Genomic DNA, 21681 nt, shown 5'->3' with positions numbered 1-21681 from the left:
GCCACCAACGATCTCACCAACCTCCCGTAGTCCTCGCTCATCTCCTCCAAGCGTTCGATTTGATCCTCAGATAATTTCAACTTGCGAGCAGTCTGAGAATACAAGACATGTTCACTTATCAGAGCTTGAGTTTTATGAAATGCTAAAAAAATACTCACGCTTCTGCGGCTTCAAGACGAGCCTCTGCACGCTCAAGGTCAACCTCTGTGATTGCGAGTTTACGGGCAGCCTGCATTGAGATTAATGCCATTGGTCAATTCCATAAATGTCCAGTTCATAACAGGTCTTGGGACATTTCAAAAAGTGTTATTCATCAATTACATACATTTAGTCACATTCAATTTAGCCAAGTTCTCTTCCTGAACTATTTAGTGGAATTTTCGTCCTGAACTGTAGTAAAGAATAAAACTGTTCTTTACATCATCTTCAATGATGAGGATCTTAACCATTATTCTTTAGTTCTTTAATCAATCATTATGTCCCAAGACCTCTACATATAGGTTATTTGAACACTGACGGAACATGCACCATGCTTTTCCTTGTAATCAAACACCAAGTTTCTTTGGATGGAATGCCAATGTTTGCAAAACATGCATGCTTTTGTTGAACATCCGTTAGTAGCACTCAAAATGCAGGCTACTGACCACAGGGTTCCTCTGCTCCTCCCTGTACGAGCGAGATTGGGCTGAGGGTCTGTTGAGGACAGTTAATGGACTATTGGACATGCCAGGTGCTCCTCCACACAGCATCAAGTAGCACTGGCACAGATACTGCACAGGCCGATGTTGGTGGGACAACATCTGTACTAGTACTTACATTGTCTAACATGGCACTTGTCAGACCAAATAAAAGTTCAAGGTAGACAAGTTACATGAATGGTTAATCTAGCAACACTTCGCGAAACTTGAAATTAACAAACTGAACAACTGCAAGTGAACAAGTCATCAGAATTTCCAAGTAAACTTTTGCTATGTAGTATCGATATCACTGTTAATCCTGAAGTTAAAAGAATCCTAATTAGCAAAACACTACGCAAGGCACTATAACCCTGCTGGTCATGTATGTTAACTATTTCCACTTTGACAATAGACTATGGCCTGGAAGTGTGAGGGTCAGTTAAGAGGAAGGCGTCCTCCTTCAATGGTGGGGAAATAGCTGATATAGTCACTTGCAGATGGACCTTAACCCAACTAATGTCACAAACACACTCACATTCCAATATAGCAAACAGTAAATTAATTAAACCAACAAAATTTCAAATTCTGTGTTAGTGATCAAAAATAAGTTACCAATCAATGACAATCTTGTTCATGAAAAAACTTTGAAATCCACAGAAATATTTACAAAAACAAAAGTATCGTTACTGTTCATGACATTCATCAAACAGCAAATTCTGTACATTCAACATGCATCTGAAAGAAACACAAACATCAAAGCAGTCATTTGCATACAATTGTAACTCTGCTAGACACAGACAGACTGAATATTGCAGCAAAGCCTGTGTTCCTAGCAGCACATTTCTCATAGTTAGTAGGCACACAACTGTCTCTTGACCTTCCTTAATACATAGGTTCATGGCAAAAACGAAGAAAAAATAAAAATAGTTTAATGCATAAAAGGGGGGAATATCAGTGAAGATAATTCTGTTATTCAGTTCAAGTTGAAAAAATACTGGAAATATTTATACAGAGCCGTTTTGCCACTGTTTCAGTGTTGCAAACCTGAGACTGAAAGCATTTCTCATTTCCTTATATAACAGGGAAGAGAGGAAATTTGTCACGTATTCCGAGGCCATTGTAAAAAGGAAGCTAGGAGCTTCAGTTCAAACTTTACAAGTATGAAAAGTGAAAGTAGAAATTAAAAAATAATTATGTAACCATAGGAAACAAAAACATTTCGTGATAAAGAAATCAAATGATAAAAAGTATTAAATAATCAAATAAAAAAAGTTTTTTATGGTCTTGAATTTGCTTGTAATAGAGGTTAGTAAATGCGAACATAACTGAAGTCACTTGCAATCTTTCACTGCTTTAACTGATTCTGCGTGATCTTCCAAATGTCACCAACAAATTGAGCGGGTGTGCAAAAGTGAATCAAATTGGTTTAACAATGTGAGAATAACCCATGATGTTGTGCAGTGAAAGTTGCCAACGACATACTGGGAGCACAGCACAAAACACAACCAGACTGATGAGATCCCCAAAACTAGAGCAGTGCAGTGACTGCTGACGGAATTGTTGGTCATGGATGGCAAGATGCCCATGTGCCCATGCCTACTGTGACAATGCTGACTGATTCAAACACTCAGATGGATGGGTGTACTTTGGGACTGTCACCTCATCATATTTACGATCTGCATCTTCAGCAATCCATTTGGCTTCATCTAACTGTTTCTCAAGGAACTCGATTCGCTCCTCATCTGACTGGCTCCTGTTCTCCAGTACCTTACGTGCTCTAGTGGTGTAATAGACAGAGATTGTCAGGTCAGTGGGGTTAGATACCACAACAAGCACAGTTTAGGTTTAGTATAACTTCTCAACTTGCTGTTATCAAAGATGAAGAAACAAAAATATTAATACTACTGTCTGATCCCTCCCTCAAACCAGTAAACAGAGGTTTCTTTCTGTTACCTCAAAATGATGGATTTACCAGAAACAAATTAGATAGCTGGTTGAAGAAGAGATCATTTGACACTTGTAAGACATTGTTAAGCGCTTTTGTACAATGAGGGATGTTAGCACGAGTCATGCCGTAGTATTCCATATAGCAACATCTGGCGGCAGACACGGGAATCACCTCATCATATTTGCGCTCAGCATCTTCTGCAATGTATTTAGCCTCTTTAAGTTGAGCTTCCAACTGATCTATCCTTTCATCATCAGCAAGACTCCTGCTCTCAAGCACCTTGCGCCCTCTGTGGGAAGACAGGGTAACTACACAGTCATAACCAGCACAACAAATTCCTACACACCTCTTTCTCTGCATCACCTACAAACTGTTTAAAAAAAGTCAATTAGTCAACATACATCAACCATTGAAGCAGCCATTGTGCTAGTACTGCGTTCCTATCATTGTAACTCACAATACTCTTTTTTCATAGAAGAAAATAGTCCCATCAGCATGATCAGTTTTCACTTAATGCTGTTACTGTAAGGCATGAGTTCAGTCATGCCACCATCTCTTCATCCCTTTTTGTGATCAATAAATTCTGATCTTTGATGCGTACATGACCCCCATCTGTGACTACAACAGCAAGACAAGTACTGAGCACAAGGCTTAGCAAGACAGACATGTATCGCCTGCTTTCATCTGCAACCTGAAAAAATGAAGAAATATGTAGTTATTTATACAGGGAGGGCCGACCTACCTCATCATATTTCATTTCAGCCTCCTGGGCCACTATCTGAGCAGTCTTCAACTGTTCCTCAAATGCCTCAGCTCGTTCCTCAGTAGCAAACAGTTTACTTTCTAAACTCCGCCTAGCCCTGTAGAAGACATCACAACACACCATGCAAATCTCATGCTCTAACAACTTCACCTGATCTCTTAACTGCACTTTTGCATTAACACTAACCATGTACTGATCAGCCAACTGTCAAGAGTAACAATATGCTTCATGGTCATTTAAAATAAGTGACTTTTTTATATACTTGTATCATATCAAAACATGAACATAACAAATAGGTTGCTTCCATTTTTCCATTTCCAACAGATTAACAAAAACAATAAAAACAATAAAGAAAAAATAAAGAAAATAAATATTTAATAAATAATGATAAAGCAATATAAGCCATTATCTGTAATAGATCAGATTGCCATTAATAATAGGGTATATCAATTTGTCAGTGTATAAAATCCACCAGAATTTCAGTCAGACAACCGGACTGGCAAATTACAAAGTTACCAGACCAGATAGAATGTTGCCAGTCCAGATTGCAACTTTTACGTCAAGAAAATAGACCTACTACAACTGTATATGTGCAAATTCTTGAATACAGACTGTTACACTAAAAAATTTAAACAAAAGAATGCAGTGAAGACAGTCCCAACATGTTTCATTTGTATCATCATGGAAACAATGGAGATTCCCCCGATTCCCTGATAGGCATGAAACATGTTAGGAACGTCTTCAGTTTTCATTTGTTTCACAATACATATACATACACAGACACATATATAAACAAATCATAACAGCAATGAAACAAATTATAACTTACATGTTATAATCACACATTGTCTCAAACATGCTAACTGCTGCATGCCAACAAAAACGGATGACAACTTGACATCTAGGAGTCTCTGGCTGTACCCTGTTTGGTATGAATTGATCCAATGCTGCACCACATCAAGGTCCCACTTAAATTAGCTGTGTATTTTGAGGCTATTTCTTGTCCATACCCTTATTCTCGACATAATACACTGCGCCTCTCATCTTTTACTACAGGACACAGATACTTGATGCATCCACGAAGGTCAGCATAAGGATTCATATTTCTCACGAAGGAAAAGAACTTTAAGAAGCTCATTACCGGTGAGGGTGGTGGTGGGGTGGTGGGAAGAGCTGAAGCACCTCTTTATATACTGTATATCGCTGTGTATAAGGCGAGTTTTTCGTACCTAAAATGAGGGGGTTAAGAAGGGGGGTCGTCATACACGGAGTCGAAGATCTCACATTTTTTCCACTGGCGATGTCAACCGGCGTCCGATAGCCAGCCCAGCATTTGACAATAAAACTTCGCATTTCGTCCTAAATAACTGTTCCAATAACTATTTCCATACATAAACATGATTTGTATCGCTTTTCTTTGAATAAAGTTTAATAATTTCTGCAAATAAAGTTGAAATGACCCTCACCTCGATGCAGATTGTCAAACCAGCTAAAATGGTAAAACAATCAACATCCGTGAGTAGAGAGCCGGAAGTACCGGTAAGAATTTGCATATTGCACATGTGACCTAACATGTGATAACCGGTGAAGCTGAAATCAATTCCCGCTGTTTTTACAGTTGTATTAACAACTGTTTAGACGGTGTGTATAAGTGATTGTGGAATAAACACGCTGAATGTGAAGCAAACATAAGCCTAGTTAGTTACAACATAGTTAATTGGCCATAGAATTACTCACCATTGTCTCTTATATGTTATTACTTAATAAATGAATTTTATTTTACGGGCACCAATTTGGTGTCGTACCGTGTAAACACAAAATGGCAACATGTGCTGGAGTTAAACACGCGACCAATCATCGTAGAAAAAACAACGCAAGATAAACATATTTTTATTGCATATATAAGGTTTGTGTGCGCACTTGTGATGTGCTTCATTCCAGGTCGCCTTATACACGGAGTATAGGATTTTGGGTTGATTTTGAAGGCGTGTACAGGGGGGTCGTCTTATACGTGGGGGTCGCCTTATACACAGCGATATACGGTACCTAAGTTCTTGGGCGTTTGTACTTAATTGGCTCACTGGAGAGGTGATCCGGTCACTGAACACTAACACTGAATGTGTACACAGGTCAGAATGGGAATCTTTCAGCATTTTTCTGTGGAGTGAGAATCAGTGTTTAAATAAATGCCATGTAAACAGTGGGAGATCGGTAGGGATCACATGAAAGGCTCTGGCAGCAGCACAACATCGACCATTGTTTCCACCAACAACCACTACAAACTGGACATATTACAAGCAATCTGTTTATTATTTTACTTCTATGTTTTGTCATTCAATCAAGATTGCCTTTCAAAACCAGGACTAACAATTTGCAAATATTTTCTTGAGGGTACAGACGTTCTTCAAAGAGACTCATGGATATCAGACATCCCATAAATGCTTATGGTTTTATTCATAAATAGACATAAAAACAAACACTGAACATGCTGAAAGAAAAAATGAATTAATTTCTTATAAAAAGAATTCCTGTTAAACCAAGCACTACTGTTCCAGATTACACATATTTCTGATCAAGAAAACATGTCTTTCTTGAAAGGCATTTCTAGGAACCCATATTCCCAACATTAACGAAAGTGAGGACTTTCACAATAAGAGGGTTGCATTCTACATAAAAAAAACAGTTATAGATAAAAAGAAAAGAAAAAAGAAGCAATATGAGAATGTAATCAGACTGACCAATACCCAAAGATATATTCACGTTTTTGACACCAATTGGCATTTTTAAGAGTACTATTCCGGACTTTTCATTTGATTTCTGCACATTCTTATTCTTTAACTATTGTCCCCATAATCTACACATGCTTGATGAGGGATGATGTTTTTTGGGGAGAAATATCTATTGATTGTCTGGTGATAACAAAAATCCACATGTTAAATCTAAACAACAACCCACCTTCCATTCCTGTCATATTGAACTTTTCAGTAAATAACACTTGTCACGTTATGTATGATATATGAACAACATAAACAATAACCTTGACATAAATACCAGCTAGACACATGCCAGTTTACTCTCTGATATGCACCCATATCCCAGCCTCACAAAGTCACATGGCTCACTACATGGCTGGTGACTGACCTCTCACTCTCATCTGCAGCTTTGGATGCCTCCTCGAGTCTCTCTGTGGCAGTCTGAAGCCTCTCCTCGTTCCTCTCCAGGTCTTCCTCCAGCAGTGTGATCTTTCTGGTGGTTCCACTCACCTCTTGTTCCATCTACAAGATAACCTTACATTTAGTCACATATAGCACAAACAACTAAGCCAAGGATACCACTGTGACCATACTATTTTACTAGAAGCAATAATTTATTACTTATGTCATACAAAAGCAATAAGGAGCTGTACATACCACATATTAATTTAGAAGTGTTGGACAGGGATATAGATGATACTTGTTCTTTCATAAAAATAAGGAAAAATTAAGTAGATTGATCATGTTAATTCTGGACCAGGCTGTCAGAATACAATAGTTCAGGGCTGAAACAGCACAGACAGTAAACTTCTTTGAGTAAAAATATAACAGAAAAACTTTATCTTATATTTTGAAGACAGCCTCCAAAAAATAAAATACAATATCTCTCATCATGCTCATGTATCATGTATGCAATTGAGACATACTATCAGCATGATCGGTCCTTTAAGTGCAATACGAAAGTGTGACCATTTTGATTTTGGTCAACTTGGTGGCATGTTATGTTGTCTTAAATGGTCCTGTGCTATGTTAATTTTGAACAGTATTAGCATTAACAGTGGATCCTGAGACAGAAAATCCTGAATTATGAATCGCAAGTGTAAGTATGATTTTGTCTCCAACATACTGTACTTCAATCTTGTTATTTCCATTCAATAAGACTACAATTGCGTGTTCAATATTAAGGGAATCCTGGGGTTCTGACGGTTTTCTGGTTAAGTATTTGAATCCAGGGACACTTTAAATGTTTAACTGTTAAAATTATGCTTCAATTGTTAACATTATGGTTTAGATGTTAACATTATGGTCATGACTCATGACAATGACCTTTTGACTTCATGCTTTATTTCCAACCCCAAATAATGAGTGTGACATTATGTTTTACATTACCAGCACTTACAGAATCATGCACTATATATGTGAAATAACAATAACATTGGTTTATTTTTATCAGTATTATAAATCTCATTACTTACAGCAGAGAAACATCTTTAGCCATGAAAGTGGACCAGATACACAGGAATCAATGGCATCATGCTTACAACTTGGGACTGGTAATAAATAATCCACCAAAGTATGTTATTGGTTTAAAAGTGTACTATGGGAAAGACCTTGGTGATTGTGTACTACCTGGCTCAGAATGCTTGCTGACACAAGTTACATGATCAAACTATGACTCATCTGCACTGCTTCTTTCTTAGATATTGTAACAGCACATTGCAAGTACAGTCAAGCAGGTAGTAAGGTGCTAGCAGCAGAAAATATGAACTCGCATTGAAGGGCAGCCTACCACATATATTTATGAGCAGGATGTGATCACTTCCCAATGTAGTTTGACTTTCCTTTTACCTAATCATGCTAATACCAGAGTGTACACAGCCTTCCTGGTCTCACCAGAATGCCTGGCACTCAACACAGAACTTCTTATTAACATGCTGCAATAACTTAACATAAACTCTCATTTGTTATGGCTATATTCTACATTTACTAATCACATACCATTCAAAATGCAGTAAGTCTAAGAAATATCTACCAAGTACTCTATTACATAAGCTGCTAGACAAGATTCATTGCAATAGCCTTATATAATCATTAAGTTTACATATACCTCACAAATGAATATATTAATTCCTAAACAAATATAATCAATGACTTATCAGTGCTTACATAATTAACTAGTTCTGTTTAGGTTTCTTGTGAACACATGGTGAAGAGACATTTCTCCTATCTACTGTTTCAAAAGAGATCTGATGAGGATCCAAATTCTATCAATGATACTCAGCTAAGTGTTGTGCATCTAACCTACATGTACACTACAGTACAAGTCATATCATGCACCTGTCCTATCTACGTAATAAACATTCAGCAGAAACTCCTTGTAAGTTGTATTGCATACCAGTTCACACTTTGCACCTGGGATAAACATTTTCTAGACTTGCATTGTTTTTTAGAAAAACAATCCTGATCTGATGGTCTGATATGTTTATAAACAAAAACAATAGAAATAACTTGAGGTTTGTTTTTTTCTTACGGGGGTGGCTGAAAAGTTCTCTGAACTTAACTATGATGTACTGCATTAGAGTATTTGGTTGTTAATTATTTTTTAACATTATCCCCTCAGAGGTCCATATACTTTCGAGTACCTAGATCCCACTGGCACAGAAAGCTCCTACTAGTGGTGTAAAAAGACCCCCTACAGCAAAAATAATGTCTTACCTTATTCTAGGTAACCACTGGTAAAATCATTAAGTCAAGCTAAATAATGTTAATTGCCATAGAAATGTGAAATTATCTTTTAAAAGCAGGAATATGCTGCCTGGTTGAGCATTTGAACCAAATGCAGCCTGTAAGCATGGAATGTTAGTAGTGTACTGAATACATCCAAACTGTTAAGACCACAGATGTTTTTATTTTTCGTTTCACAGGCCCGGCGCCCCCACTGAAAAGCAGCCTGTCTTAGAAATAAATTAAACATAGAATAAATAAATTGTTATTATTATTATTATGTCTCTCTTATACAATATGAAATGTTATAAATAAATTCTATGTCTACATCAATGTCAGTGGTTCAAGAAGCCAGCTGTTTTAACTCCACAACAGACTGACTTATAAACAAACAAACAAATAAATTTATTTCGTCCGACCCTGTGCGGAAAAGCTGGAATAAATCAGTGAAACATGAAATTAAAAAAGCGTGCCCTGAGGGTGTACAGTTGTTCTGCTGCTCAGCACTTTTCAGCAACCCCTCGCAAGTACGCATTTGAGTATGTTGCCAAGTGTGCAGTATTTGTGAAGCTTGTCTTACTGGTCTTGGTATAATGTATGCACATTATTAACTTTTAATTCTTTAGGCAATGGCCTGAATACGCATCTTTGTATCAAATTATGTGTATGAATGCTCAGATCTATGTGGCTTAATAAACAGTAGGATATTTTTAGTAATCTGGCATAATGCAGTGTTATGTAGCACAGCCACTGCTTAGCTTGCTGGCTCTACACCAGGGGTATCCAGGTCAGTCCTGTAGTCTTGCTGCTGCCTGCCTATTCACATACCATAATGTCTAGCTTTCTTACTGCAAACAAATTAGCAACCTTATCTTTTCAACTGAAACTTAATCATTAAATCTGGCTGAGCAAACACCAGTGTGTTTTGCTGTGCTTGAGAGACCAGGAACACTACCCTCGCAATTCCTTGCAATTCAAGGACCATACTCGCACATGACTTGGTGGGGCACAAGGTGAAAGTACTGCTTCATGCAACATGAGGCATTACTCAATATACTGACCTATCACATCAGAATACTTGCATAGGCCAAATAAAGAAAGCCCCTAGTATATCTGAGGATACTCTGAATTATCTTAATCTCACCCAAAGGTCTTAAAATAAATGTGTATGGTATCAAACTAAAAATAACCTCCATTTCATAAATTGACTGATAACAGTACATAATTACATCAGAAATATCTGTCCTGCTAATGTTCTAGCCAGTGGATTAATCAATCATCCTCCCACAACACATGTTATATGTCAAAGACTTTTAACTGACCATAGAGCATGTTGAGTATACATACAAAACTCTGCCACAACTGATTGTGAAAGAACATACAATTTACAGTATTGGCAATAGTTTGAAATGTACATTGTCTCAATTATCAGATGAATGATATTGACTAGCCATATGCATGATATGCTGACATCTGTTTAAGAGCATGACACGTCAAAGTTATCATAACTGCAAATTTGCCCGATTTGATTCTCTTCTTATTTAAGATAAACATATAAGTATGATAAATGTCATGTTGTTTCTGAAGAGATATTCATTTTGCAAAGAACAGGTTAAAAAAGGCAACAAGTAAATTTGTACCATCCATCTTCTGACTGCAATAATTGTGCGGAGTAGGGACTGTAGCTCCAATTGACATGTACTCATGTCATGAGATATGCTACTACTGCCAATGCTGTATTCACCACCCACACTTGCTACTCTTGACACTATGCGACAGTTGATAATGAACACAAATGTAATGGATTCTTACACTACAATGTTAAAAAATCAATACATATATATACTGCTAAACAGTTATGACTGGTTTATCTGTTTACTCATTAACATAAATCCTAAGACGGCCTTCTTATTAACCATAACCTACAACACCAGTACCAAATACTTAATGTAATGCCATGTACACTGATCAGGTGTACACAACAGGAGTTAAATACAACTAATCTGCAGCTCAATTAGTGCTGCATCTGGGATAACTATTTTGGAAGAAAGCAATTTGTCATTCCAGATTTTCACTTAAATTTTGAGACAAGTATACTAACAGTGACTGTGTAAAACTCTAGTAGATTATCAGATACTATAATGCATGGAATAAGATTTGCATAAAAAAAGAAATCCCTAAAAGTATGACATGTAGGAACATGAATTAATTCTTCTTATCAATGTGTACAATTAACTTAACAATCCTGATATTGATCCTGATAACAGATTGACTAATCTTTTAATGTTGTGGTAGTCCTGAAGAGAAAATAGTTGCTTCAAGTGTCTAAAGGGAGAGAGGTAAGTTGCATTCCTGCTTTGACCCACATAGCTAGCGTGACCTTTATCAGGTTATGTTTATCTTTACAACTTGTGGAGACACTTCATTTACAGACACATTTAGACAGGACAGCAATGCGCCCATCCTCAGCCATCCTCAACCACTGCATTTATTAAGAGGTCATAAATGAAACAAGTTACCCGTACCCATAAATTTTCCAAAGATGGGCGTACATGTTTGAAAGTTGTGAACCCTTCATCAAGTTCCTGTTGTGAGTCAACAGTGGTTGGGTGTGACATTACAATAGAATCACTCAGTGGTCCACAATACAGCAGGATACCAACACTTAGCCTATCCTAATGCATACCCTCCTTCATGCGAAACACTGGCCTTATATGGTAGGACATCTAATGTTACTGTGTCTTACTTAACAGCTATTCTATAGCACTGAAGTCAGAAGTAGTAAATGTATTATTTCGCCACCATTCCAAGCTGAAAAGCTGTAGATACTGTATACATACTGTCCAATACTAAAATATTTAAACATATTCAGATGTCTTTGCTCATTGGTCCCAGGCTCACTTCTTGGTCTAGTTAATGCAATTAATGACTTAAGCGTCAAACTAAGACAATTTCTGTGTGTAATTAGGGTTGTCATTACTGCTAGATTGAAAGACATAACAAAAGTAGATACTGTGGACTAAGTGGATTTTGAACAACTTTCAGAATCAAACCTGCTAATTGACCAAAGCCTAAATAAAAGTTATTACCATTTTGGACATTATCACTTATTTATGGGTAATTATAAACAAGAGTATGGATCGATAAAATACATGCCTTTCAAAACGCCCGAAAAAGTAAGGATTCCTATGATCATGATGATCAAACTGTTGTTTTTTAAAATCCATATTGTTATGGTCAGATTAGCCATCACAGCTGTAATATTGCCGAGTGCAGCGTTAAACAACAAACCAACCAACCATGGTCAGATTAATTTTAGATTGGTCAGACCTGATCCCCATTAGATATACTACATTTCTTTCCAGACTCATAAGGAAATGAGAAGGGGTGCACAATTTACCCTGAAAAAAGACCTCAACAAAATTGATGTTATCTAAAAAGAGAAATGATTAACAACAATATGAAGTGTGGAAGACTGTGCATTAAACTGATCTATCGCGTGAGTAGTATAGGCCTATATAGTCACTATTATTCTGAAACTTAAATTACTCCCTACAGCGTAAAGAACAGTGCATCCTGTCACTGAGGCCCAATTTGGGTTTGCCGGCACAAGGTCACGTTGCCCTACTGGAAACAACATAAAGAATAGATACAGTCTCTCCCGAATAGAAAGGTTTACTGATGAGATGTATGTCCTTGTTATATAAAACGCTCACGGTGTTATAATTGTAAAAAAAACTTCGCGAGAAATGTGCTGTTTCCGGAAATATCCTGAGGTCCGCCATCTTACCTAAATTTCTATGTATCGTTGTGAGGTTACCGAGACGTACACGAGATCGTGTTACATGCTTATCTTGACATTATGTGACGTTGCACCTGCTCGTAGTGCCTTGGCAAAGGTAATCGTACTTGCAATTGTCAGAAAAATGCAAACAACAGCTTCATTCCACCTCCAATCGCAAGAATATCTGACAATTTTACACCTACCTTGTAAATTTTCTCGTCCTTTTCAGCCAATTCACGTTTTAACATATCCCTTTCGTCCTTCAAATTGTCACTTTCTTCCCGTAGTGTGTTCATTTTGCTCTTTAGAGCTGCCAAAATACCCCCAGAATTTTGCTGCATTTGGATTTGACTCATTTTGCCTGGTGTCCAGCTCCAACTTCTATGCTTTAGAATAGACAATCAACTCCTAGCCGGGCAGACCGAACCACCACTCTGCCTGTAACCCTGCACTACAAATATAGTCCCTTCTGGTGTAGTGACTCCGGTCTATTGGGTCAATACGTTTGTCTCGTGTAACTGTGGATCATATGGTTTTCCACTTGCAGAAAGGTCCAAGCTGAATGACTACGACAAATATTTTCGTCAAATTTCAACCGTGTCACACTAGCTCCGGAAAAGCGATATGGTCTGCGTTAGGTGTATACTGTCACGTGACAGGGGACACCTGGCTGTTCCATTGAAATATGTCACTCCCTCTACAAACTTTACTTCCTTTTAAGGCAATAGCAAAGTTCATTACGGGAATCCCGCCATACGATAAAGAGGGGTGTGCAGTGCCGTAGACAGCCGGGGGCGCGCAGGGAGGGCAGTTGCCCCCCACCCCCCACCCCCCTAGGTTTTTTTTATTTATTTTTTATAGAAAACAGTTTTATTTGAATCAAGTTGGGGACAAGTGATACTTGTACAAATATTTGCCCCCCCCTGTCAAAAAAGTTAACTACGGCCTTGGTGTGTGTGTAAGTGTGTAATTGTCAGAGACAGTAGCGTCTGAAATACATAATCTTGAAATGAGGGGCAACTAGATTCGTTGTAGCGAGATGGAGTGCATCCATCGACCACTAAAATACTAAACGTGAGTACTACATATTTTACCGTCTAATCCATTTAATATAACTTCCAAGTTTTTCGCTGATCTATTGTAAGAAAAACAAAAACAAGTCAATATCGGTTTGATCATAATGGCGATTAAAACACGATTACTAGTCTCACCATGGTAACTTAGCAGCAGCAATGATTTGCGGTGGCTAGACTTTCAAAACAACATAGCATTCACCCGGAACTATATCGACGAGGAAACGAACACACAACTAAATGAGGGTAGTGCTAAGTCTAAAGTAATTGCAGATCGTAGTGTCTGTTTCAAGAAAATAAATCGTTGCCAAATTGAATCCAAGTAAGAAGTGAGCCTGCTTTGCATACGTTCAATACCGATGTATTTCTACTTGAAGACAATGTAAAAACTAATGTATGTTGTCTCATTTTGATAGGCTAATGGTTTGTACCCGCTGAAGTATGTAGCTTAAAATCTGAAAACTAGTTATAAACTCTTCTAAAATCGAGGTCGGCTATATATTTCAGTAAAGATGTGTTTCCAAGGCGGACCCAGTAGCACACACGTTAATGCATGCACTTTATTTGGACAAACATCAAGTACCGGGCTGTTAGAGTTATCCCCCTTCTTTGAACAGGTGCCCTACGATGTGCCCATCAATACGCGTGAAAAAACTCCGGTAATTATCATAACTAGGAATCTTAGTCGCCTTTAATAAATCTCCACACGAAGGGACAAGAAGTTCATAAGGAACGTCGTTAAAACATTAAAGAAGTCATCCAACGAAGTTTTATGTCTTCAAAACGGTACTTGAATATCAAACATAAGTACTGGCATACTAATCAGCCGAACAGTATTCGGTATGATGTTTATTCTGAAATACTACCACTCACATGTACATGGTAAATAAATAAATAAAGAAAGATATATGTATGTGTGTGTGTGTGTGTGTGTGTGTGTGTGTGTGTGTGTGTACTAATGTGAATAGGGGGGCAGTGGGGTAGCCTGATAGTTAAAGCTCTGACCCGTCACACATGGGGGAATGATTTCCCACATGGGGGAATTAATGTAACAACTATTGGGGGACACCATAAATGGGCTTCACACATTTTACCCATGTGGGGAATCGAACCCGGGTCTTTGGCGTGTTGAGCGAACGCTTTAACCACCAAGCTATACCCCACAGCCACCGAATAAGGCGAAGAAAAGTTGGCTCTATAAGAGACAGCTGTTAACAATAGTGTTATATTTTCAGTGAGATGTTGAAGCAGGTGACTATTTACATGGTTGGTTTAGCGTGTTCTTTACAAGAAGTACATTATATCGAATACAATCGTGTCACTTCTTTATAAGGTCAGTAAAAACTGGTTTGACCACCTGACCTCAGTGAGGTTTGCAGGCAAATTGCAAGGGTAACTACTATGTGCTGTTAGATCAAGTAATCCAACCTGCCTCTACATAACTACTCATGTGATACGGACTGCTTGACAATAACATCCGAACGAACCAAGAACTATGTCACATGGGCCAAGAAGTAGTGTTGTACTGTCAGTAATTCATGTATATCTATTGGTTATCACTATTCTACTGACTCAACCTAACTTCCTAAAACATTAAGTTAGAGGATCCCTGACGTATAGTTTGAAGTATGTGACATTTTATGTTATATATTGTCGCGTTAGCATATGTGTGACACACGTCACTTTATACCTATATCAACCCGTGAAGATCCCGGGTAGAATAGGTATTCAGCAACCCATATGCTTGCCGTAAAAGGCGATTATGATTTTCATACGAGGCGACTAACGGGATCGGGTGGTCTGACTCGCCGACTTGTTTGAAGCACGTCATCGTATCCCAATTGCGTGGATCGATGCTCATGATGTCAATCACTGGATAGTCTGGTCAAGACTCGATTATTTACAGACCGCCGTCATATAGCTGGAATATTGCTGAGTGCGGCGTTGAACAACAAACAAACACATTATACCTATACCATCACAAAAAGCACGACATATAATCTTCAGAAAAGTTCATAACAATATTAAAGGATTACTAAGTTCCTATTGAGTTGACGAGTATTGCCATATCGTTTGCAATGTTTTTGTCGGATCCAATTTTGAGGTGAATAATTTGTTTTGCCAGGGAGATTAATTCAGAATATATTGTACTCTGCACTTAGGGAAACTGCGGCTACCACGTTGCCATTGATAAACCCAAGCATGCTTTCTGGTGCATTCCATTTGCACATTAGTGTCTCCAAAATATATGTTCACTACTTAAACCATAACACTAATGCAAGTAAAGGCATTGGATGATACTAATATTCCCACTTGGAGAAGTAATGGCATGTTTCATATATCTGAACCAATACACAATATCAAATGTCCTTGGTAAACAAGTGTTTTTTCAGAAGAAAAGTGACATACCTGAGAGCGGGCGCTCCCCTCGATATCCACAATATATATGACAGAAAGAATGTATGTACACGAGCAGTCGACCTTGCCAACCTGGATCGTACAAATGATTGACCTAAAAGAATCGCCTACTCTACAGTCGCGCTGGCCACAAGACGCGTCAAGTCAGGAGCTGTGGGATATTTGTGCTCGAAAAGGTAAAAGCTGATTGAAGGGTAGTGACTGCAGAGAACAAAATGCTACGAGGAACTGCTGCATGTGTATGCATCTCATGTTCATTACCAACGAAGAAACAAAACGTCATCTTTAGATAATGTTGCAAAAGTCGTTGAGGTGTCATCGACCTGTTGTCTTAAGCTATTGTGCAAATAGGGACAAGGGACGAAAAGTTCTCCACACTTTCCTAAGACAAACCATAAGATTGATCAATTTGCACCACGTAAATACGAGGCACGAATAGAGATGAATTCCCATCCACAAAACAGTACTAGCAAACTCTACATGGTTATCACTTATACGACGAAAACAGTTTCCCCTGCAATCATTTTGAAAGGTCAACGTAATAACTTCCGGTCCGACCAAGGACTGGGAGACAGTTATTATTGATGAACTCTTGGTACAGAGCTGTGGAAATAACAACTTACCTACATAATGTGATTTGTTTAAAAGAAAAATAAATAAACTGAAACAACCTTATGAGCACCACATGGACTCGTGTTATATGCACACCAATATCTGCAATGCCTACCCTTTTAAGAGATACTTGTATCACATTCTGCAATTCTGTTCCAATTATTGCAAACTTTATCATAGTGTTGGAATTGATCCCGAGTTGTGTGCACGGTATAAGTATTGCACCGTCCCTTCCCTGCCTGTTGGCTCTATGAGGCCTTCGACAGTCTTTATTGAAGTTGGCATAGTCCTCATCAGTGAGCTCCACGTCTGAGAACAGAGCATCGTTACTATAAATAATCCTCTCATAGTCATCTACGTAGGAGGCGGGCGCGTTGCCTCCCTCAGGCTCGGGTCGTCTGCTTGACGAACGTCCGGACTTGGATTTGGAACTTTTCTCACTTTTGTCCTTGGATGATTTGTCTTTGTCCTTATCTTTCTTCTTTTTAACCTTTTTGCTAGACTTCTTCTTTTTAGGTTTAGCACCGTCTGTTGTCAGTTGAATATCGGTAGATCCTTGTGAGAGATCCTGTGTGGAAATTTGAGACTCCTGCGAGAGCTCCACACAGCCACTATACTCCGGTTCGACTGAGAGTAAACTTTCTCCCATACTGACTGAACTTTGTGCGGAGTTTTCTGAAGTTTAGAGACGTTGAACTGTCTCTTCATTTGGACCCTAAAGTCCGATGTAGACACGTGTAGAGTTTACATAAACATTAGGTACAGGGCACAACTTGTATAAGTGAGTCTACAACACAAGAGATGGCAACCACACGCTAAAAATAGCTATTCCGTCCAGAGGGGTGAAGCGCGGCTGCCTACACAGCCGCTATTTCCCACTTCAATCTTGCCGCTTGGGCCTGTACAAACATTCCTCGCGTTGCATTCCATTTATGGCTTCATGACGTCACGGTCCTGGAATGAATCACCAGGCTCGTATCATAACGAGCTGAGACGGACGAGGGTGTACCCCCGAACTATTGATATCACGGTCTCAACGAGCAGGAGGCGTGGCTAAGCTGACATTAATATTAATACACAGTCTTCTTTCAATGGCAGGCCATCCCAAATGACCTTTCCTGCCGGCGGTAAATATTTGACAAGTTTCCCACAACGAAAACAAGAGATGTTGTTCCACAGCACACTACTAAACTGATTGACTTGATGAAAGAGACAGAAATACCTTTGAGTTAAACACCAGATTCACAACAGCGCCATAAGTCGTGTGACTGTCAGACGCCAGCTGCAAATAGGTTCTAAATAACCTAACATGGACACTTGGGTCATAGACTGATCGCCAGAGACAAAGGTCATTGAGACGAATTAACTTGCTGTAAGCCTCCCCAAATTAGGACTTAGGATTATCATATTTCAGCACGGTTAATGCATGTAATCTGATACTGAGCGGACACATAGTAAGCCATTCGCATATCACGTAATACATATACTGGCGATTATGTCAGACTGCGAACTTATTACACAAGACAGAAGCTAAGAGGTTAGCCATGTGTAGCAAACGTTATTAATCAACGATAATGACACACGAGTACATACAGCATTCTGATGCACAACATACACATTTGTACTAGATCTACGGTCAGTAATTATTCAGACACACTATGGAACCACTTCTGAAAAGAACGCTACGACGTGGGCCTTAATATGGGCCCCAGGACTTCCTATATAGGTGATTATTCTTGGGCATGGTTATTGTAACTGGTGTATTTAATTTGATCTGTTGTTTAATATATTTTTTGCTTTGTTACAGTTGCCCCAAATCGATTATATGTGTTGTCTTTTTCCATTTACATACATGTATGGGGTTATTTTGTTTTAGGTAAAACTACGCATCACTTATTGTTAAATTTATTGCAGCAACTGATATGGTGTTAAAAGCGTGCAACTGCAGCAACGTTGCTTCTCTGTAGCAGCTTGTGTCATTGATGTCGCCGTGCAAGGTCACGTCATGACCACCCCGACACCTACCTCTGTCACTCTCTTCTCGGAAGTTTCCAACTTGGCCATGGCTTCCTGCAGTTGCTCGTTTACATTGTCGAAGTCGTTCTCCAAATTTGCGCATTTCTTTTGCAGGTTGTTCAGATCTTCTTCAATCTGCAAAGATTATGTAACATGTAAGTATACATAACCCAGATGTATACCCTGTAACCTTGGATATGAGTGTAGACCTAAAGATCATATGAGTTTTCATTATATATAACTGATTTGTGCATGACCATTAGTTTAATGTTAGTCGCTCTAAGAAGTAACAACCAAAACCATTAAAGAGTATAAATGACTATTAAAATCTTCTGATGTAAGTATGGGTAAGACATATACTGTCCAGGTAGATGTAAACCTTAAAGAGAAATGCTATCTTGTCAATTTGTAACTTTTTATGTTCGTGATTGGTAAGAAATAAACATGCAGTTATTGAATACATATTTCTGTATTGTTTTTAATGAACTAACATTTATATATAATATATAGCGGCAACATCTAGAAGTACCCTCAATTAGTATATACGTCGGGTTTGATTTGGGTAATTATTGGTGTGTAGGGGAATACAGTTCATGATTGTTAACAAGACATTAGGAGCAGCCAAATAAAGCATTAGCCAACAACAGGATGAGTGCTGGTACAGCGAAAATAGCAGCAGACGAGGATGTTCGGGTGATGGATCAGGTTTCAAGATGGCCGACTCTGTATGAAGGGGATGTCTTAAGAGGAAGAAAGTGAAAACTTATAGAGTATACAGTAAAATTTGGAAAAGGAAAGGGTGTGTTAGTAAAGGTTTTCTGGCAGTGTATTACGGGGTAAGAAAAACCCACTTATAATTTTGGATAGTTCTCATATTGTTCCGTATTCAAACGTGCCGAATATGCATGTTTTTCGATGGCAAATAATCGCAATTTTGCAGAAACTTTAAGAAAGCGCGTTTTCGCGAGACGAGATCCACTCCATACTTAGGATAATGTGACTGTCCGTTGATGCCAGAAAGGGGGTCTTACCTTGGCCTTCTGCTCTTCGGTATCCCTTAGTTTTTGCTCGTTCTGTTCGGCCCTGTCCACAGCATTTTCCTTCTCCATCTTCATGGCCAACATCTTCTTCTTGATGGCATCCATGGCTGTAGTTTGTGTAGTGGAGCGCTAACAAATACAAAAGTATAAAAGAAAGGGAATTCCAAGCAGAAGGGAATGATCGCAACTGCAGACGAGAGTGCCTCAACAACTGAACTGAGAGCGTCTGTGCTTGGACTTAGACTCCGAAAGAGAGATCTCAGAACTGTAGCAAGGTTTCTGGCGAATGATTTGACAGTGGGCCAAAACAGGAGGAATGCACAAGATAGCCTATCAGAGGCTGTAGGGGCAATTATAGTACAAGCAGGGCCCTCCTGGCGGCATCCACAGCGATAGGGTTACTGCCTTGTTTGGCAAGACCTCGAACGGTGGATGTGTAGACGATCCCATCTGGTATTGCAGGGGTGAGGGACAATCCTGCAACTTGGCAACTTTTACCTGACTGGTACTGTCTACTCGAGGAACTTAATTGGCCAAACAATTCCAGCAAATGGATCGAGAAAAACTTGATTCTATGTTTCGGTTTCGTGTTATTTTTATCAATATGTTTGTAAACCCTTTAATAACGTTTTCTATGGAACATCTGTGCGCGATATCCGCCATGTTTCGTAAACTGAAACCAGTAGGTGAGAGTATGCATGTGCGCCTGATCTGAACCAAAGTTTTGGTTGCCATGGTGACTGAAGTATGGCGCTGACATAGAAGGGTCGGTGTTATCTCAAGACGTGACGCTTTAGTGTGAGTGTATGGTTGTGCATGTGACGGCAGTGAGACGCCGACACTACATCACTTACGCCATGGTGCTGGTGCAGCTGCTGTGTTAGGAGGTGTGGGTAGGTGAAACATGACACCTGTCATCTTATACTGTACTCGGGATGCTGCTGTACTGTCATCAACAGGCATCGGTATCCTTACTGTTTGCATTGTACTCGCACAAGCTGCCGTTTCATTTATGTCGGAGTAATTGTTATCTTGATTAGATATGCGCAACGAATTGTGTAACAACATTTCAGAAGCAACCACTATTCGTATTGTGTTCCACAAATGTCCTCTGTGGATTCAGACGTGAAGTGTTATGGAACTGGCCTTTCTTCAAAATGTTGTTTGTTTGTTGTTTAACACCGCACTCAGCAATATTCCAGCAATATGACGGCGGCCTGTAAATGATTGAGTCTGGACCAGACAATCCAGTGATTGACATCATGAGCATCGATCTACGCAATTGGGATACAAATCAGCGAGCCTGACCATCCGATCCCGCTAGTCGCCTCTTACGACAAGCATAGTCGCCTTTTACGACAAGCATGGATTGCTGATGACCTATTCTACGCCGGATCTTCACGGGTCCTGCGAAATGTGTATACCCTGTCTAGTTTATGGAGTATTACTGCCCTCAGTACCAGAAAATGAAAAATGCCGCCATGAGATACTAACTCCTAGGGAACTGAAGTCAATAGGGTAATAGGTCAATATGGATACTCTCGTAAATGGAATGTGTGACAGGATGGCATTGACTCTCATTGTCGGACTGTTACTGTCGAAATCCTTCGGGTATAACGAATATGTTCAGACACCCCAAAATCAATCATGGCATCAGAACTGATGTATTCAGACACCTCTCAATCAACAATGACATCAGAAATGATATATTTAGACGCCTCACACTCAACAATGGCATCAGAACTGATATATTTAGACGCCTCACACTCAACAATGGCATCAGAACTGATATATTCTGACACTTCAAAATCAACGATGGAAACATACGTATGGCAACATCACCGATAACCATGTAGTATATGTATTAGGAATA

At 39.0% G+C, this 21681-nt stretch overlaps 1 protein-coding gene across 19 annotated transcripts in view; it reads right to left on the bottom strand.

Annotated features, from left to right (window-relative positions):
* Positions 1 to 20130, bottom strand: part of LOC124121889 (tropomyosin) — a 32819-nt gene extending 12689 nt beyond the window's left edge. The window contains exons 1-5 of one of the 19 annotated variants that reach the window (XM_046485006.2): positions 19800 to 20130; positions 18778 to 18903; positions 6530 to 6663; positions 2797 to 2914; positions 159 to 229 (exon numbers count right to left, since the gene is read on the bottom strand). In XM_046485006.2, coding sequence (XP_046340962.1) covers positions 159 to 229; positions 2797 to 2914; positions 6530 to 6663; positions 18778 to 18903; positions 19800 to 19913 — 563 coding nt within the window. In that variant the 5' untranslated portion in view covers positions 19914 to 20130. Of the gene's footprint in view, positions 1 to 21; positions 93 to 158; positions 230 to 2336; positions 2455 to 2796; positions 2915 to 3367; positions 3486 to 6529; positions 6664 to 12852; positions 13301 to 16867; positions 17624 to 18777; positions 18904 to 19799 lie in introns of those variants that run through there. The other 18 variants (XM_046485010.2, XM_046485009.2, XM_046485008.2 and 15 more) reach the window with 18 other exon arrangements.
* Positions 20131 to 21681: the final 1551 nt, after the last annotated feature.

This window comes from Haliotis rufescens, unplaced genomic scaffold (genome assembly GCF_023055435.1).
Source record: "Haliotis rufescens isolate VD_foot unplaced genomic scaffold, xgHalRufe1.0.p SCAF_1, whole genome shotgun sequence".
In the NCBI taxonomy this organism is placed as follows: domain Eukaryota; kingdom Metazoa; phylum Mollusca; class Gastropoda; order Lepetellida; family Haliotidae; genus Haliotis; species Haliotis rufescens.
This window is presented reverse-complemented; position numbering and strand designations above follow the sequence as displayed.